Source organism: Oncorhynchus masou, chromosome 3, assembly GCF_036934945.1.
Source record: "Oncorhynchus masou masou isolate Uvic2021 chromosome 3, UVic_Omas_1.1, whole genome shotgun sequence".
Taxonomy (NCBI): domain Eukaryota; kingdom Metazoa; phylum Chordata; class Actinopteri; order Salmoniformes; family Salmonidae; genus Oncorhynchus; species Oncorhynchus masou.
Window position 1 is genome coordinate 29,407,014 of NC_088214.1, and position 19,215 is coordinate 29,426,228.

The 19,215-nt window shown below is 43.4% G+C and overlaps 1 protein-coding gene across 5 annotated transcripts in view; it reads right to left on the minus strand.

Moving 5' to 3' along the window:
- Positions 1-19,215, minus strand: part of LOC135514189 (astrotactin-1-like) — a 278,864-nt gene that overhangs the window by 53,057 nt on the left and 206,592 nt on the right. For 4 of the 5 annotated variants that reach the window (XM_064937505.1, XM_064937488.1, XM_064937480.1 and 1 more), the window contains exons 17-19: positions 4,364-4,632; positions 2,622-2,755; positions 2,334-2,485 (exon numbers count right to left, since the gene is read on the minus strand). In XM_064937505.1, coding sequence (XP_064793577.1) covers positions 2,334-2,485; positions 2,622-2,755; positions 4,364-4,632 — 555 coding nt within the window. The remainder of the gene's footprint in view (positions 1-2,333; positions 2,486-2,621; positions 2,756-4,363; positions 4,633-19,215) is intronic. The other variant, XM_064937496.1, reaches the window with a different exon arrangement.

A 19,215-nucleotide genomic window follows, 5' to 3' on the forward strand; every position in this document is an offset into this window, starting at 1 on the left:
CAGCAACTTGAAACACAAAAGCCAATAGGACATGTGTGGAAGCAGTCCACTTATCCCTTGCTAGAAAAGCACTCGTCCAGAGTTTGCTGGAATGGGACTTGCTTATGATTGCAAAAATACCATAATCTTCAGTAATTTTTTCTATGGCAAGCTATGATAGCTTCGGTAATATATACTTGAATAACTTTAAAAAGAATATTCATATATACAGTTGGTCCGAAGTTTACATACACCTTAGTCAAAAACATTTAAACTCAGTTTCACAATTCCTGACATTTAATCGTAGTAAAAATTTCCTGTCTTAGGTCAGTGAGGATCACCACTTTATTTTAAGAATGAAATGGAAGAATAATAGTAGAGTGATTTATTTCAGCTTTTATTTCTTTCATCACATTCCCAGTGGGTCAGAAGTTTACATACAATCAATTCATATTTGGAAGCACTACCTTTAAAATTGGGTCAAATGTTTCAGGTAGCCTTCCACAAGCTTCCCATAATAAGTTGGGTGAATTCTTGGCCCATTCTTCCTGACAGAGCTGATGTAACTGAGGTTTGTAGGCCTCCTTGCTCGCACATGCTTTTTCAGTTCTGCCCACAAATTTTCTACAGGATTGAGGTCAGGGCTTTGTGATGGCCACTCCAATACCTTGACTTTGTTGTCCTTAAGCCATTTTTCCACAACTTTGGGAGTATTGTGGTCATTGTCCATTTGGGCCCATTTGCGACCAAGCTTTAACTTCCTGACCGATGTCTTGAGATGTTTCTTCAATATATCCACATAATTTCCATCCCCATGATGCCATGTATTTTGTGAAGTGCACCAGTCCCCCCTGCAGCAAAGCACACTCACAACATGATGCTGCCACCCCCTTGCTTCACGGTTGGGATGTTGTTCTTCGGCTTGCAAGCCTCCCCCTTTTTCCTCAACATAACGATGGTCATTATGGCCAAACAGTTCTATTTTTGTTTCATCAGACCAGAGGAAATTTCTCCAAAAAGTACATTCTTTGTCCCCGCAAACCATAGTCTGGCTTTTTATGGCAGTTTTGGACCAGTGGCTTCTTCCTTGCTGAGCGGCCTTACAGGTTATATGGATATAGGTCTCGTTTTACTGTGGATATAGATACTTTTGTACGTGTTTCCTCCAGCATCTTCACAAGGAACTTTGCTGTTGTTCTGGGATTGATTTGCACTTTTCGCACCAAAGTACGTTCATCTCTAGGAGACAGAATGCGTCTCCTTCCTGAGCGGTATGACGGCTGCGTGGTCCCATGGTGTTTATACTTGCATACTATTGTTTGTACAGATGAACATGGTACCTTCAGGCATTTGGAAATTGCTCCCAAGGATGAACCTGGCTTGTGGAGGTCTACAATTGTTTTTCTGAGGTCTTGGCTGATTCCTTTAGATTTTCCCATGATGTCAAGCAAAGAGGCACAGAGTTTGATAGGTAGGCCTTGAAATTCATCCACACGTACCCCTCCAATTGAATCAATGTATGTTAATTAGCATATCAGAAGCTTCTAAAGCCATGACATAATTTCCTGTAATTTTCCAAGCTGTTTGAAGGCACAGTGAAGTTAGTATGTAAACTTCTGACTTCAACTGTACATAGTATTAATTTATTATATCTGTATCCATATCTTCCACAAGTTTCTAGTAGATAGACCATATTGTTCAAAAGAAAATAGCCTAATTAATGAAAAAAAAGCACCTAATCAAAAATGCCATTATTTTCAATTAACTCTGAAACTCTTCCAACTATTGACTTTTTCACAACTGCCACCCTTTTGATGCCAAAACAATCACACCAATTCCATATTGACATAGTAAAATACATAAAAGTTTGTAAATAAATTCATATATTTAAAGGGTATTTCATTCTGAAACCCTCATATTAAACACCAATGACATTCAAAGTTTATATTTAGGATGTTTTTAATCTTAAAATCATCTTATTTAATTATTTGATGTACTTTTCTCTGTGTGACGAAGTGACCGATGAAGATGATTCAGCACTAGAACATGTGTGATGCACTCCACTACTTTGCACATTTAGTATTTAGTAAATCTAGAAATCTAAAATGCAGACCACACTCTTGTTAGCATTGACCACCATCTTGTGGTTTCATGCAAAACTACAATAATAATAAATGTAAATCATTAATATAAGAATCTGGAATTTTGCTGTAGTAACATATAGTTAGAGGTTCCCTTACCTTGCCTCAACATTTTAGCAACAATGCATGGCTATTTCTGTATTTATACATGGACATATTGTATGAAATGAACATAAATACCATAAATCCTCAACTGAAACAGAAGGGATGTACCTGTCTCCATTTTGGAGTGGTCTGTCCTCTCTGTCACTTTCTCCTGGCTAATGAGGTAATCCACGATCCGCACCCCGATTGGTGGCTCAGTGTGATTCCATTCCACGATGACCAATGAACTGCTGGGCTCATAGGAGTGGGACAACCTGAGCCTGGGAGAAAATAAAAAGAGTTACACCTAACTAACTCAGCAAATCATGACAAGACAAGCTCATCTTTAGATATCAATACATACAATCTTACTTGTGTTTATCAAGTTGAGTAGACAAATTGTTTTGAGTGACTCACCTAGGCTGAGGGAGAGGGGCACATGTTGGCAGTCCATCCGTCCCGAATGCACTTGAGTCACAACGGCACCAGTCATCGATTACGTCACCTTTCCCAGAACACCACAGCATGCTCATCATGGCCTCCTGCAGTGCCTGCAAAGAGACAGGAGGATGGAGCAAACACTGTCAATAACACCCAGCCTGAGTCTAGACATCAATATGATCTGCCCCTCTAGGGGGTCATGCAATCATGCTCTAGCTTACCGTTTGCCATCTGACATATTGATGTAGGCTTATGTCCAGCATACACTACACAATTTCACAACATCTTTGTCGGAGAGCAGCTTATTGTCAAACATCTTGCATATGTGTTTTGCTGCGTTACTGTAACGATGTGCACTGAGAGTTGGGAAGCAAGTTCAGGGAGTGAGTGTTAAAAAAAAAAACATAATAAGAAACAAGAACAATGCACAGACAGGAAACTGAAACAATGACACCTGGGGAAGGAACCAAAGGGAGTGGCAGATATGGGGAAGGTAATCAAGAAGGTGATGGAGTCCAGGTGAGTGTCATAATGCACTGATGTGCGTAATGATGGTGACAGGTGTGCGCCATAACGAGCAGCCTGGTGACCTAGAGGCCGGAGAGGGGGCACACGTAACAGTACCCCCTCCCCGATGCGCGGCTCCAGCCGCAGGACGACGACCAAGATCACGTTCCCCTCTGCTAAGGTGCGGGAACCTGTCGATCCAGCTGAGGTGCGGGAGCATGGTGACCTAGAGACCTAGCACACATGACAGTACCCCCTCCCCGGCGCATTCGGCTCCAGCCGCAGGATGCCCACCACAGGGACGATCCGGGGTGTTGGAGCTGGAGCTACCTGGGAAGCCTCAGCGGGTTCGATAGGTTCACATGCCTAAACTGGGTGAACAGATTTCCCGTGCCTCAACTGAGGCAACCGGAGGTTTCAGCCGGCTCATCGGGTTCTGCGCCTCAGCGGAGGCGACTGGTCTGCACCGGAGCGCCGGGATCGTCCCTGTGGTTGGAGTCCTGCTGCTGTTGATGCCGGGGAGGGGGTACTGTCACGTATGCTCTCTCCCCGGCGCTCTAGGTCGTCATGCTCCCACGCCTCAGCCGGATCGACGGGATCCTGCACCGGTCCGCTCCTGATCCCCGGGATCGTCATCTTGGTTGGGGTCCTGCGTCCGGTACCGCACATCAGGGAGGGGGTACTGACATTTGTGCTCCGTCTCTGGCCTCTAGGTCAACAGGCTGCTCATGAGGGTGCACACCTGTCACCAGCATAACTCGCAGAATGACACTCACCTGGACTCCATCACCTCCTTCATTACCCGCCCTTCATGTCACTCCCTTTTGGTTTCTTCCCTAGTTGTCATTGTTGCTGTTTCATGTCAGTGAGCTGTTTGTTTTTATTGTTTTGTTAATTTATGAATTAAATGTATTCACTCTCTGAACATGCTTCCTGACTCTCAGCGTACATTATTACAGGTAACCAAACCAAGGGCTTCTCTCGCTGCATGATTGTATGTATGAATTTACATTTAAATATTGGTGGTGAATGTTATTTTATGCTCTAAATTCAAAATTGGAAAAGCAAAATCTGAGGTTTTATTCATGGAAATAATATGCACACTGCTCTTAAATATCACTACTTTATTCATGCTATTAGGAATACACTCCTGAAAATGTGTCTGGCTAAAATGGAGGTAAACCAAGGTTTTCAGTGAAAGCTTTCTGTACCTGATAGGTGTGGTTGTTGGAGACCAGCTCGTAGAGCGGGGCGGCCTTAGTGATCTGGAGCAGGACAGGCTCGGCTGGACGCCCAGGCCCAGGGCTCATGTGGCAGAGGTGGCAGGAGTACGGACACTGGCCCTGGCTGCTGCAGTCCATGCGAACCCCCGCCGCCATGCGCTTGGCACCAGAGTCCAGCAAGCTGGCGATGTACGCTGGGTAGGTCAGGGTCCGGGGCTCCTTGTCGCGCTCCTCTGACTCTTCTGATGGGGAATTCCCTGAAAAGGGCATAGTTATAGTTACTGTGGGATTTGGATATAATAATTTGTTGAATAATACATATTGTTACAAACAATATTTGAAATCATGTCATCTTTTCCTGAAATAGAGAAGTTATTGGTGTTAGTTTTAAAAACTAAATGTGATATGCAGTATATTGGGTATATCCACATGTGTATTGCATTTCCCTCAAAACTGGCACTGCATTTAGTTCCATTTATTATGCTGTCCTCTCAAATGCACTTAGGGCAGTGCTGGCATCTTCAAAGACATCTCTTGCTTTATTAAATGCAAAGCTTCGGCACTTTTTCTCTTAAAAAGGGTTCAGATTACCATTCCTTCATTCTGCTGAGTTGAGTGCATACACAGGCAATTTAAAAGCTCAAAAGCAAACTAGGGAATAGCCAGTTGCTGAGAGCTGGTTTTGATGAAATTAAACATGGCTTCATGAGCCAACAGGGTGAGGGGGAGTAACAGACAGTCACCTTTTGCTCTAGCACATAATGTGGTCCCTATCATAGAATGAGATAAATCTAAATCAGTACACACTGCACTTTGTTGCATGTGAATGAATAAAAGCACATGGCCATCAATCATAACAAGAGGACAGTAAGGCACATTAGATATGATCAGAAAGATGGGGTTTGCACATTGTTATTCATAGATCACATTGTCCAGTGAGACACGCATGGTAATGGTGGGCTTGTCATGGGCGTTTGATCTGGGCCTGTGGTAAGTTTGAGTGATAAAGCTCAGCTTTTCATATCATGTATGTAAATGCTGATGATCAACTACCAGGGCACGTCAGTCTTCATCAAGTCGTGACAAGCTGGACCTCTGGTGGGTCGAAGGTCGTACACATGGTCATCGTCCCAAATGGCACCCTATTACCTATTTCGTGCTCTATTGACCAGAGCCCTACAGGGGCTCCGGTCAAAAAACTCATTTGGGACACAACCATGTTCAGGCCTGAGGGGTACAGTGGTGCGGTGCCCATCTGTGGCCAGTGACAGTACTTGATTAATCAGACAGAAGTAGGAAGTGAGGGTCTGTGCCTGGAGCCATAGCATGAACTTTGTCCAGGTAAAACACGGCTGGTGAGACTCAGGTCTCGTCTGAACATTTTCAAGGCAGGTAGGACATTAACGGTGGCCGAGTTTGGAGGATGTCATGGACTTCTAGGCTCTGAGATAATGCGTAGGATGCGTAGGGAAATCGACTCAGTGAATCCTTCTGGATAAATACATGATTTTTGTCCTCAGGATGGAGAATCAGAAATAGATGAACACACAACGACACATACATTTTAAACACTCTCTCTCACTCTTACATGCATACACACACCAATTTACCTTGACATATTGCTTTACCTCATCACCCAGACAGTTATGAGACAAACATAATGAATATCAAGATGATGCTGCAAAAGACAAATCGCTTTCAAGGAAAGGAGAAAACATCCATTAAATTCCATTCACTTTGGAAAGTGTCTCAGGATGAGAAAGCTGAGGTAAATCCTGTCATCTGCAGCCCACCTTCAGCACTTTGAATCTAAATTTATGCTTCCTGTTTCTGACAGTCAGATCGGTACCAATTACCAGATGTTGGGAAGGTGAAGATTAGAAGATTCTTTGACACAATATAGAACACAGAATATGTCCTCACCCCAGAAGAGTTGGTGTTCCAGGTATACAGTACTTCGCCTCCCACGTAGAGAAATGCCCTCTGATAAACACTAGGTGACGCTATAGTGTTTCTAGTAGCATTGCAGGATATAAAAAACTATTGATCATATGACTGCAGATTATTTTGTACACCATACTAAGGGAGGATCTGATAGGAGAACCTCTTACATTTTGTGGAGATGGATGCTAATAAAAACCTTGTTATTATGATTTCTAGCTGATTTATACATCACTCCATTAAAATATACAGTTGAGCTGCCAGGCAATAGAGAGCATACACAAACCATATCAAAGGGAGTTAAAAAAATATATTTATACTGCTTGAAATAGATCACTAAAATCTGACTACATGCAGTCAACCATGTGGTGCCTCCAGAAAGCAACACTGCTGCACAGTGCAACCCGGCCAAGAACGTAATACAGTGGAGCTCTTAAACAAATCTCTGTGACAGGCAAATCTTCCCAGGCAGATGTCGCTTGTACTAGATAATTCGCAGTGGCACACTTTGCTACACCTATATACAGCTAAGTAAATTGCAATAAAGCAGACTGATTCACCCTGATTGCTAATTACAGTGGATGGTGGATACCTTTTTCCCACCAGTCAATACCTACCGAGCAAGCAGGTATGGAAGAGTTGAAGCTCTCAATGGGACTACATAAACCATATGGATGGCCTGACATCTGGGCTAGTAAAACAGTATTTACATGCTAATAGTAAACCTATGCCTTCACTCACTCCAGCCTACTTGGCCAGCAAGCCTTTCCATCATTCTGAAGTTCGATTTATCCCTGCACTTTAGATGGTTGGGTGGGAATGGGCTTAGCTGACAGACCTCTCTGGCCCTTAATAGAAGCTGTAGCCACGGCACTGTGCAGCGCAGGTGAGAGTGCCTGCGTTTATTTACCGTTGATTGAGCCTGCCCACGGACGCACCACATTAGTGACATCTTGTTCATGGAAGTTGAAGGGGACTAATGCGTCTGTCTTCAAATCCCACCAACACCTCCCAATATGTTGGTTTGTTAGGCAGGCCTGTGAGTTTGCAAAGGTCTGAATTGAAGGCAATTTACTGACGATTCGCCTCCAAGTGAGACATTACACTGGGGCCGCATCACAGCTGTACAAATGGTCAGAAGATACGTGCACAGCAGGAGGACCTGACTGTTTTTTGATTTTATAATGGGAAATGTATTATAAAATGCAAAACAGGCATTCCTACTGCAGAGCTTTGCTAGGACATTTTTCCATCCTCTATAACCCATTACAAACAAAGGCTTGAAACCTTATGTAACCATTGTTGGAGATTATAGAAATAGCAGTGTATGTGCCACTTCAGAAAGTACAGTAAATGCATTACCCATACAGATAGTAGTCTATTTGAGTACCAAGATATTCAGATACCATACATCCAGAATCCTAAGAACTCTCACCATGGACCTGAACCTGATTTATGTTGCCATTCATTGGGTTTATTTTGGCCGGCCCTGTGTTTTATAGGTTCACAGGGGAGAAAAGTACCTCAAGCAGCATGAAACATAAGACCATAAAGGTTGAGGATGCAGTGGGTGTTTTATACAGATAAGATCAATTTGACTGGCTTTGACTAACTGTAATATAATGTTATACGTTAAGGGCTTGTCTGACTTAAATCTATACCAGAGGCATCCATTTCATAGCAAGCTGAGAAAATCAAGACGCGGTGGCCCCATAGCAACAGCGGTACAGTATAATTAAATGTTTTCAACTTGGTGTTAGTATCCCTGGGAGCTGCTGTGGATCTCAACAGTAATGTTTTATTTTTTCTTCACCAGCAAGGTGCAGTCGGAGGCCTTATCAGTCCACACGAGGCTGGCAGCTGGCATTATTTTCATGGGCAGATTACACAGCAACATTCACCCCACAGTATAATTTACACTTTTGGCGGGCGCGGCGACCTTCATGGGGTACTGGCTGGGTGCAGCCGTCCTAAAGTTTAAGCTACCACTAATTAACTGGAAAAAGCAATTCAATGGAATTCCAAACGGTGCATCCTCCCTGGAAAACAACCAAATAGATATACCTATAAAAGCAATATACTGGCACGGTAACAGTATCTGAGGGAGTACAACAACAGATCAATGTAAAGGCAGGTTGCAGTGGGCAGTGAAACCCATAGACACAAAACGTATTTTCATTTTCTATTGTAACAAAATAATACATTCTTGACCTGCCTTTTCACAGAGATAAAGTATATTTTGTGAAAATGTTCCCCATGCAGCAGAGAAAAAGTGATATTGAATTATTGAACTTTTTTTCTCTGGCTTAGACAGAGAGAACTGTGTAAAGTTCAGGGAGGAATTTGCTCTTATTGTGGAAATGTCTAGATCACTTTCCGTTAAAGAGATTGGTTCACGGATCATTAAAACGTTGGGTTTTCAGCAAATGTAGGAGTATTTATATTGAATCAAGCTTCATAATATTAACATGAATTATCTTATTTAAATAAGATGGCTACACTAAACTCGCCTGTACAAATTCATTATACTTGACTAAGAGTTAACCTATCGTTTGTTGTAATTTGGACATAAAGTAAGATAAATGAATTGAAGGCATACAGATTGGATTCAGAGATAGTAGCTTATATTTGCTGATGGTCCAGAAGCTCATAATTGTCCTCCTCATGGTCTTCTCTGTTACTTGGTGGAGGAAGCCTTCACCATCCTCTGCAGGAGAATATATTCATTATAAAAAGGAACTCGCAAGGGTCCCATCTGTCTGACCTCCAAAATGAGTAAGAGGGGCCAAGCGATGACTGCTACATCAAGTCCCTTTCTCAAGCCCCCATTCTGTCAAGCGTACTGAGGTCACCCTGTGTTGACATAGCAACCAACCTGCACAGCTCGTCCTCAATCTTCACCAAAGCTTGACACAAACACACACCACCACCAGCCCAGTCATCCCTGCTCTCCTCCTCTATCTCCCCCGCCTTGGCAGTTTTCAGTAAAGTGTTGTTATGTGATAGCTAGCCTGCCTAGATCCACTCTCTGTCTCTCTTTAGCTTCTATATACAGCAGACATTGTACCTGGTGTAAGCAATGTGAGATTATAAATATGTCTTGGTCACATTCCTAAGTGTTTCAGTTTGGCCACAGAGACAGAGAGCAGCTGAGGTCGTCGGTATAATAATCTCGTTGTGGAGGATGAATCAATAGGCAGGAAATATCAGTAATTAAGCTGATAAAATAGTATCCCTGTAATTGCCATCTGACATCTGAGCAGCTCGTTAAGCCAAGAGGGAGCATGGGGAAAAAAGTAAATTAATTTCTATCAGCAGCGAACCGATAGGATCCTAAATGAACAGTCCCTGGTCCAGTGGAAATAGAGAGAGAGAAAGAGACATAGAGCGAGAGATCTCTCCTCCTCTCATTGCCACCCAACTGGAGGCCACACATCTGTCTTCCCCCTGAACCTGACCTATCAAAACGTACAGATGGTTTAGGTTCCACTTCAGCGCTGTTTCAGTGCCAAGACATGACAAACGAGCTGTAAAAGCTGATTTTAATTGCTATCACAAAGCCTCATTCATACAGGCCTCTGTAACATTGGAGAAGAATGTACTCTAGACTAGGGATTAGCATTTGAAATGTACGAGTTCTTGCCGATACCCAAAGAAAATCTGAGTACTCGAGTACTCGAATGGTAAAGAAATCTATTTTTAGAACACAATAACTGCACTAGATTTAAATGTTTTACATGTATCTATAAGCCTAAGCCAACAGTGAGCAACAATGCCTAATTAATCATAACCATTACAGATAACACATCCAAATTGCTAAATTGCACCATATACAGTATCAGTCAAAAGTTTGGACACACCTACTCATTCAAGTGTCTTTTTTAATAAAAACACAACTATTTTCTACATTGTAGGATAATAGTGAAGACATCAAAACTATGAAATAACACATAAGGAATCATGTAGTTACCAAAAAAGTGTTAAACAGATAAAAATATATTTTAGATTCTTCAAGTAGCCACCCTTTGCCTTGATGACAGCTTTGCACACTCTTGGAATTCTTTCAACCAGCTTTTCCTGGAATCCTTTTCCAACAGTCTTGAAGGAGTTCCCACATATGCTGAGCACTTGTTGGCAGCTTTTCCTTCACTCTGCTGTCCAACTCATCCCAAGCCATCTCAATTGGGTTGAGGTCAAGTGATTGTGGAGGCCAGGTCATCTGATGCAACACTCCATCACTCTCCTTCTTGGTAAAGTAGCCCTTACACAGCCTGGATGTGTGTTGAGTCATTGTCCTGTTGAAAAACAAATGATAGCACCACTATGCTCAAACCAGATGGGATGACGTAATGCTGCAGGATGCTGTGGTAGGCATGCTGGTTAACTGTGGCTTGAATTCTAAATAAATCACTGACAGTGTCACCAGCAAAGCACCCCCACACCATCACACCTCCTCCTCCATGCTTCACGGTGGGAACCACAGATGCGGAGATCCTCCGTTCAACTATTCTGCGTCTCACAAAGACATGGCTGTTGGAATCAAAAATCTCAAATTTGGACTTATCAGACCAAAGGACAGGTTTCCAACAATCTAATGTCCATTGCTCAAGTTTCTTGGCCCAAGTAAGTCTCTTCTTATTATTATTATTATTTAGTAGTGGTTTCTTTGCAGCAAATCGACCATTCGAACATTCAAGCAGTCTCCTCTGAACAGTCGATGTTGAGATGTATCTGTTTCTTACATTAGTACCCCAGGTCATCTTAGGTTTCATTACATACAGTCGAGAAGAACTACTGTATATAAGATCAGCGTCAACTCACCATCAGTACGACCAAGAATATGTTTTCCGCGACGCGGATCCTGTGTTCCGCCTTACAAACAGGACAACGGAATGGATCGCATGCAGCGACCCAAAAAAACGACTCCGAAAAAGAGGGAAACGAGGCGGTCTTCTGGTCAGACTCCGGAGACGGGCACACCGTGCACCGTGCAGTCTCTTGACAACAAGGTTGATGAAATCCGAGCAAGGGTAGCATTCCAGAGGGACATCAGAGACTGTAACGTTCTGTGCTTCACGGAAACATGGCTCACTGGAGAGACGCTACCCGAAGCGGTGCAGCCAACAGGTTTCTCCACCCATCGCGCCGACAGAAACAAACACCTTTCTGGTAAGAAGAGGGGTGGGGGCGTATGCCTTATGGCTAACGAGGCATGGTGTGATGAAAGAAACATACAGGAACTCAAATCCTTCTGTTCACCTGATTTATAATTCCTCACAATCAAATGTAGACCGCATTATCTACCAAGAGAATTCTCTTCGATTATAATCACAGCCGTATATATCCCCCCCCAAGCAGACACATCGATGGCTCTGAACAAACTTTATTTAAACTGGAAACCATTTATCCGGAGGCTGCATTCATTGTTGCTGGGGATTTTAACAAGGCTAATCTGAAAACAAGACTCCCTAAATTTTATCAGCATATCGATTGCGCAACCAGGGGTGGAAAAACCTTGGATCACTGTTACTCTAACTTCCGCGACGCATATAAGGCCCTGCCCTGCCCCCCTTTCGGAAAAGCTGACCACGACTCCATTTTGCTGATACCTGCCTACAGACAAAAACTAAAACAAGAAGCTCCCACGCTGAGGTCTGTCCAACGCTGGTCCGACCAAGCTGACTCCACACTCCAAGACTGCTTCCATCACGTGGACTGGGACATGTTTCGTATTGCGTCAGATAACAACATTGACGAATACGCTGATTCGGTGTGCGAGTTCATTAGAACGTGCGTTGAAGATGTCGTTCCCATAGCAACGATTAAAACATTCCCTAACCAGAAACCGTGGATTGATGGCAGCATTCGCGTGAAACTGAAAGCGCAAACGACTGCTTTTAATCAGGGCAAGGTGTCTGGTAACATGACTGAATACAAACAGTGCAGCTATTCCCTCCGTAAGGCTATCAAACAAGCTAAGCGTCAGTACAGAGACAAAGTAGAATCTCAATTCAACGGCTCAGACACAAGAGGCATGTGGCAGGGTCTACAGTCAATCACGGACTACAGGAAGAAATCCAGCCCAGTCAGGGACCAGGATGTCTTGCTCCCAGGCAGACTAAATAACTTTTTTTGCCCGCTTTGAGGACAATACAGTGCCACTGACACGGCCTGCAACGGAAACATGCGGTCTCTCCTTCACTGCAGCCGAGGTGAGTAAAACATTTAAATGTGTTAACCCTCGCAAGGCTGCAGGCCCAGACGGCATCCCCAGCCGCGCCCTCAGAGCATGCGCAGACCAGCTGGCTGGGGTGTTTACGGACATATTCAATCAATCCCTATACCAGTCTGCTGTTCCCACATGCTTCAAGAGGGCCACCATTGTTCCTGTTCCCAAGAAAGCTAAGGTAACTGAGCTAAACGACTACCGCCCCGTAGCACTCACTTCCGTCATCATGAAGTGCTTTGAGAGACTAGTCAAGGACCATATCACCTCCACCCTACCTGACACCCTAGACCCACTCCAATTTGCTTACCGCCCAAATAGGTCCACAGACGACGCAATCTCAACTACACTGCACACTGCCCTAACCCATCTGGACAAGAGGAATACCTATGTGAGAATGCTGTTCATCGACTACAGCTCGGCATTCAACACCATAGTATCCTCCAAGCTCGTCATCAAGCTCGAGACCCTGGGTCTCGACCCCGCCCTGTGCAACTGGGTACTGGACTTCCTGACGGGCCGCCCCCAGGTGGTGAGGGTAGGTAACAACATCTCCTCCCCGCTGATCCTCAACACTGGGGCCCTACAAGGGTGCGTTCTGAGCCCTCTCCTGTACTCCCTGTTCACCCACGACTGCGTGGCCACGCACGCCTCCAACTCAATCATCAAGTTTGCGGACGACACAACAGTGGTAGGCTTGATTACCAACAACGACGAGACGGCCTACAGGGAGGAGGTGAGGGCCCTCGGAGTGTGGTGTCAGGAAAATAACCTCACACTCAACGTCAACAAAACTAAGGAGATGATTGTGGACTTCAGGAAACAGCAGAGGGAACACCCCCCTATCCACATCGATGGAACAGTAGTGGAGAGAGTAGCAAGTTTTAAGTTCCTTGGCATACACATCACAGACAAACTGAATTGGTCCACTCACACAGACAGCATTGTGAAGAAGGCGCAGCAGCGCCTCTTCAACCTCAGGAGGCTGAAGAAATTTGGCTTGTCACCAAAAGCACTCACAAACTTCTACAGATGCACAATCAAGAGCATCCTGGCGGGCTGTATCACCGCCTGGTACGGCAACTGCTCCGCCCACAACCGTAAGGCTCTCCAGAGGGTAGTGAGGTCTGCACAACGCATCACCGGGGCGCAAACTACCTGCCCTCCAGGACACCTACACCACCCGATGTTACAGGAAGGCCATAAAGATCATCAAAGACATCAACCACCCGAGCCACTGCCTGTTCACCCCGCTATCATCCAGAAGACGAGGTCAGTACAGGTGCATCAAAGCTGGGACCGAGAGACTGAAAAACAGCTTCTATCTCAAGGCCATCAGACTGTTAAACAGCCACCACTAACATTGAGTGGCTGCTGCCAACACACTGACACTGACTCAACTCCAGCCACTTTAATAATGGGAATTGATGGGAAATGATGTAAATATATCACTAGCCACTTTAAACAATGCTACCTTATATAATGTTACTTACCCTACATTATTCATCTCATATGCATACGTATATACTGTACTCTATATCATCGACTGCATCCTTATGTAATACATGTATCACTAGCCACTTTAACTATGCCACTTTGTTTACATACTCATCTCATATGTATATACTGTACTCGATACCATCTACTGTATCTTGCCTATGCTGCTCTGTACCATCACTAATTCATATATCCTTATGTACATATTCTTTATCCCCTTACACTGTGTATAAGACAGTAGTTTAGGAATTGTTAGTTAGATTACTTGTTGGTTATTACTGTATTGTCGGAACTAGAAGCACAAGCATTTCGCTACACTCGCATTAACATCTGCTAACCATGTGTATGTGACAAATAAAATTTGATTTGATTATTTTGATTTGTTACTTGGACTCCGTGAAGCATTAATTTGGGCTGCAATTTCGGAGGCTGGTAACTCTAATGAACTTATCCTCTCCAGCAGAGGTAACTCTGGGTCTTCCTTTCCTATGGCGGTCCTCATGAGAGCCAGTTTCATCATAGCGCTTGATGGTTTTTGCTACTGCACTTGAATAAACTTTCAAAGTTCTTGAAAATGTTCAGATTGACTGACCTTCATGTCTTAAAGTAATGACGGACTGTTGGTTCGGTTTTCTCATTTGAGCTGTTCTTGGCACTAGCAGCTTGCAAAGTAGCCTAAGCGGAAAATAGACGGGACGCAATTATTACAAAACTGCAGCGCGTTGTTGGAACACCTTTTTCATATTTTCATACTTCAATCAAAAGGTCCATTTTCAGTTCGTGATAAAAATGTCCTCATCTGGCAAGGAATGTAGCTCGAGTATCCCATCATTTAGATCTGTTTTTATAGGCTTTTATTTCTGTAGGCCTAACAGGAGCGTGTGTGCAGGGATTGGTTGGAGAACTGTGTGATGCTTGGATTGGTTTCTTTTTTGTTGTGCCCCATAAATGCACAGCAACATAGTATCAAATCAGAATGAAGATGGTGGCCTCAATTTCCTGCTTGCAAATTTTGCTGATGTGGTTGTACAAATAGAAGTAATGGTATGGCATACAGGATGTTCCCAGTGTACATTTACAACCACTTAAAATGCAGGCTGTCTTAGCCTCTTTACATTGAACAGACTAATCAATAGATACAGGGACTGTTAACCTCGGTCATTTGCCACACTGACATTTTATACCTAACTGACATCAATCAATCTGTATCAGCAGAAAACAACAAAGTGATTCAACATTGGTGTCATAACTAATTTCCTCCATTTTGGAGAATAATTTACTATATCCTGATTAGGGTTTTCAAAATTCCAGGAACGTTCAATAAATGTGCTTTTTTACAGTAATCCTGAACTCTGAAAGTTCCTGGAATTTTGCAACCCTATTCCTGACTTGACAACGTTTTTGGAATTTCTCCCTGAGCTCAGATGAGTGTTCATTAGTGAGTCCTACTGAATGTGAATATGTTAAGTTGCCAACTTGAATTTTCCAATCGTGTATCTCAGTCAGGTGGCAGACGGGCACTTCCAAATTAAAACCTATCCAAATGTGATTACGCCTGTGAAGAAAACTATGTAAAATCATTACCTGTCAGTGAGGTTCACAAACAAGGATGAACTAGTCCTGCTCCGAGATGTGGTAGAGTTGAGTTGCAAGGGCAATCAGGGCTAATGTTTTCTCAGTCACGACTATGTGCAGAATTTTATTTGCTGGTAGTGCATAAGACACATCTTGTTGACCACTCAACCCAGATATGTTCTTTCAAGAGCTGCCAGTAAAAAGGGTAATCAATATCATTAAAGAGCACATGGAGGTTCCTGAGAGTTCTGTTTTACCATTCCATTTTCTACCACTATGGGTAATACAAAAGTAAAGGTTTCCCAGAGCTTCCTGCAGTGAACATTAAACCATAGAGATTCTTCTGATGTACCTTCTCACTTTCTGCTTGAAATTCACTGGCCTGGGCGAAGGCAGCTATCTGGGAAACATCTCCAGACTGGTTATCCCATCTTTACCCTCCACCGTCCTGGCATCCGTTTAGAGAGGCTGCTATATTATGCTGCTCTATGGAGCAGAGATATCAGCATATTGGGCACTGATCCCTGTGACCCTGGCTCTGTGAAGTCCATAAAAATGTCCATCTTCCTGAATCCTGTCTCCCTTCATGTAACTTCCAATCACTCTGGTCCTGGAGAGAACCTATATATCACAGTGTTTGCCAAAATGTTTCATTTTAGAGAGCCATAGGTGAGGCCACAATTTCTAGTAATCACGGAGCCATTTAAATTATCATCTGTTTTACTTCAACGCTGTGATAAATCTGTGATTAATCAAGCCCATCACACTGATATTTATGATTTAAACAATATCACAGGGCATCCAAGGCTTTGGCTGAACATGGCTTTTTATCGACTTTTTCCTGATGCTTTTCTGACATTGTCATCCGTTGCATATCCTCCTACTGAAATCAAATCTATCTACACTCACTGCTCTTTCCTGCATTTCTTGTCTTGTGTTTGTGTATTTCAGTGGTCGACCAACTTTTTCTAAGTCAACATCACTTTCACAGTCAAAAAGCAAGCCAAGATCTCCCGCTCAGGATTTAAAAAAAACATGACTTCATTTTCTTTTAACATTAACCTAGTAAAAACTGTTGTGTAGGAATGAGGTTTGGGCAGTAGGCCTAATACATTATCACATCATATTGGCTATATGCCTGTCCTGCCAGTATTGTTCTTCTCAGGCCATATTATATTTCAAAACTCAAGCTTTGATAACAAAATAGGTCAGTTGGTGGTGTAGCACTGATGGTACCTGCATCTGATAGTCATGGTGCTTTCAAGACAATAGGGAACTAGGGGGGGGGTGGGAAATCAGACTTTCCGAGTTCCCAGTTGTTTTGAACGCAGCATTAGTCTCAGCGGAGGAAAGGAGAGAGCAGAAGAGGGTCCACCTCTCACGGTCCCTGCTCTCTCCTTCTTTTTTTTACAGCGAGACTGTCCAGAGAGAGGGGACACAGTCTTCCATCTGTTGGCGTAATTCGAGTCGCACCGCATCTGACTCATGCACAAATTTGTTCCTATGACCAGAGAAAGTTAAATATCCCTCAATAATAAAATATACATGACGAGCTGCTAATAATAATAAAAACACAGGGCTATCGATACACTTAGCTACTCATTCATTGCAGCTGCAGTGCGAGTGGAAGTAGGGAGAAGCGTGTTTTATGCTTTGTTAAAAACAGTGTTGACAGTGCTGAACAAAAATGTTGATATGAACTTACTCATAAAAACAGCAGCTCTTTGATGAATTATTTGACAGTCTCTCTCTGGGCATAGTATCAAACATTGCTGTGGCCGGGGTCATGATTTGAGCTATCCGAATGGTCAGCGCAGTAGGCACACTCGATTTAGCCACAGATCTACCGGTCCACTGGGTAGGTGGAGTTTGTCTTTTCAGACAAATTAAATTGTTTGAAATGGGAACACTTTGCGCAACACAAATACATGCTTTAAAAAGGAGCGCAAGCCTTTATACCTTTATCGTTGTATTTTCTACAGAAATGTTTGGTGATCGACTAGAAATGCCTTAAAGATCGACCAGTCGATCGACGAGTTGGTGACCACTGGTGTATTTTGAGTGTGAGCAGACATAACCAACGACATCAGCAGCCAAGAAGACGCTGGGCAAAATCAAAGGAGTGTTCCTCATGTCACCCCTGTGGTCCCCAAATCCCATTGTTGCTATGGCATTGGTGATCTCACTAGGATGGGGTCTCTTGCACCACACTGGGAATATGTGGAGTTTGTGGACTCCCCACTGTCCCGGGGTCATCCAGGGTCACACCGTACCGGCACGGATCTGGAAGAGCGGCCCACAAGCCCCCTCTGGGCCGGGTTCAGTCATGGGTCATTACACGCTGGATGTGCAGAGATGTGCACAACCTGATCTCCTCTCCCTTTGACATATCATCTGCTGCCTTGATGCCAGATGAAACACAGTATCCATTCCTTTCCTTCGCTGCCTGCCGCTTCACCACCTCTTTTTAGAGCATTTCACTGTTGCCGTGACAACAAGCTACCTTTTTAGGCGACTGAACAAATTCACATAGAAATGTGGGTTATAGATCTATCATTCTACTTGAAATCAAGTCTAAGACGCTGTAGATATGTTCTACTTGCTCTATTCCTATGCTTCATGTTCTTAAGTTTTGTTTTTGCGTCTTTTACTTTCGGTTTTGTACACCAGCTTCAAACAGCTGAAATGGTAGAATGATTCTCTACACTATACTAGCTTATTTTGTCACATAAACTGACTATTTGTTTCTGCAACCAAGAAATGGCAGTGCAATTTCTGTAGAGTGCCAAAAAATGTGTGAAAAGATTTCATATTTCCAACTCCCTTCTAATGCTTTAAAATGGCTAAACCACAGAATAAAGGTGGGAAGTTTGCACCTCCAACAGGCCTCCACATGTCAGCTCATTCGGTCACTGATCAATAGCAGCATGCCAGAGCCATTTTGCAGCTGCTATGTTGGCAAAGGCCATAACAGCCTTTGCCTCATCATTTCCCTCAAGAGTGAAAAAAAACCCTCCAGACATCCGCAATTCACCACGGGCAAAAAGGGAAGAAGCCTACTGCCTTGCAACATTTTTTCATCTCATGATGGGAGCTGTGTGTCTGTGTAAAGATTCCCTGTCTGTCTGGTGCTATAAATCAGCAGACTGTGAAGAACATACAATGCATTCAAAAAGTATTCAGACTCCATGATTTCTTTCACATTTTGTTACATTACAGCCTTATTCTAAAATTGATTTAAAAAGAATTTCACTCATCAATCTACACACAATACCCCATAATGACAAAACATTTAGACATTTAAAACACATTTACATAAGTATTCAGACCCTTTACTCTGTTGAAGCATCTTTGGCAGAGATTACAGCCTCGAGTATTCTTGGGTTTACGCTACAAGCTTGGCACACCTGTATTTGGGGAGTTTCTCCTATTCCACTCTGCAGATCCTCTCAAGCTCAAGCTGAAAAACATCCCCACAGCATGATGCTGCCACCACCATGCTTCACCATAGGGATGGTGCAAGGTTTCCTCCAGATGTGACGCCTGGCATTCAGGCCAAAGAGTTCAATCTTGGTTTCATCAGACCAGAGAATCTTGTTCT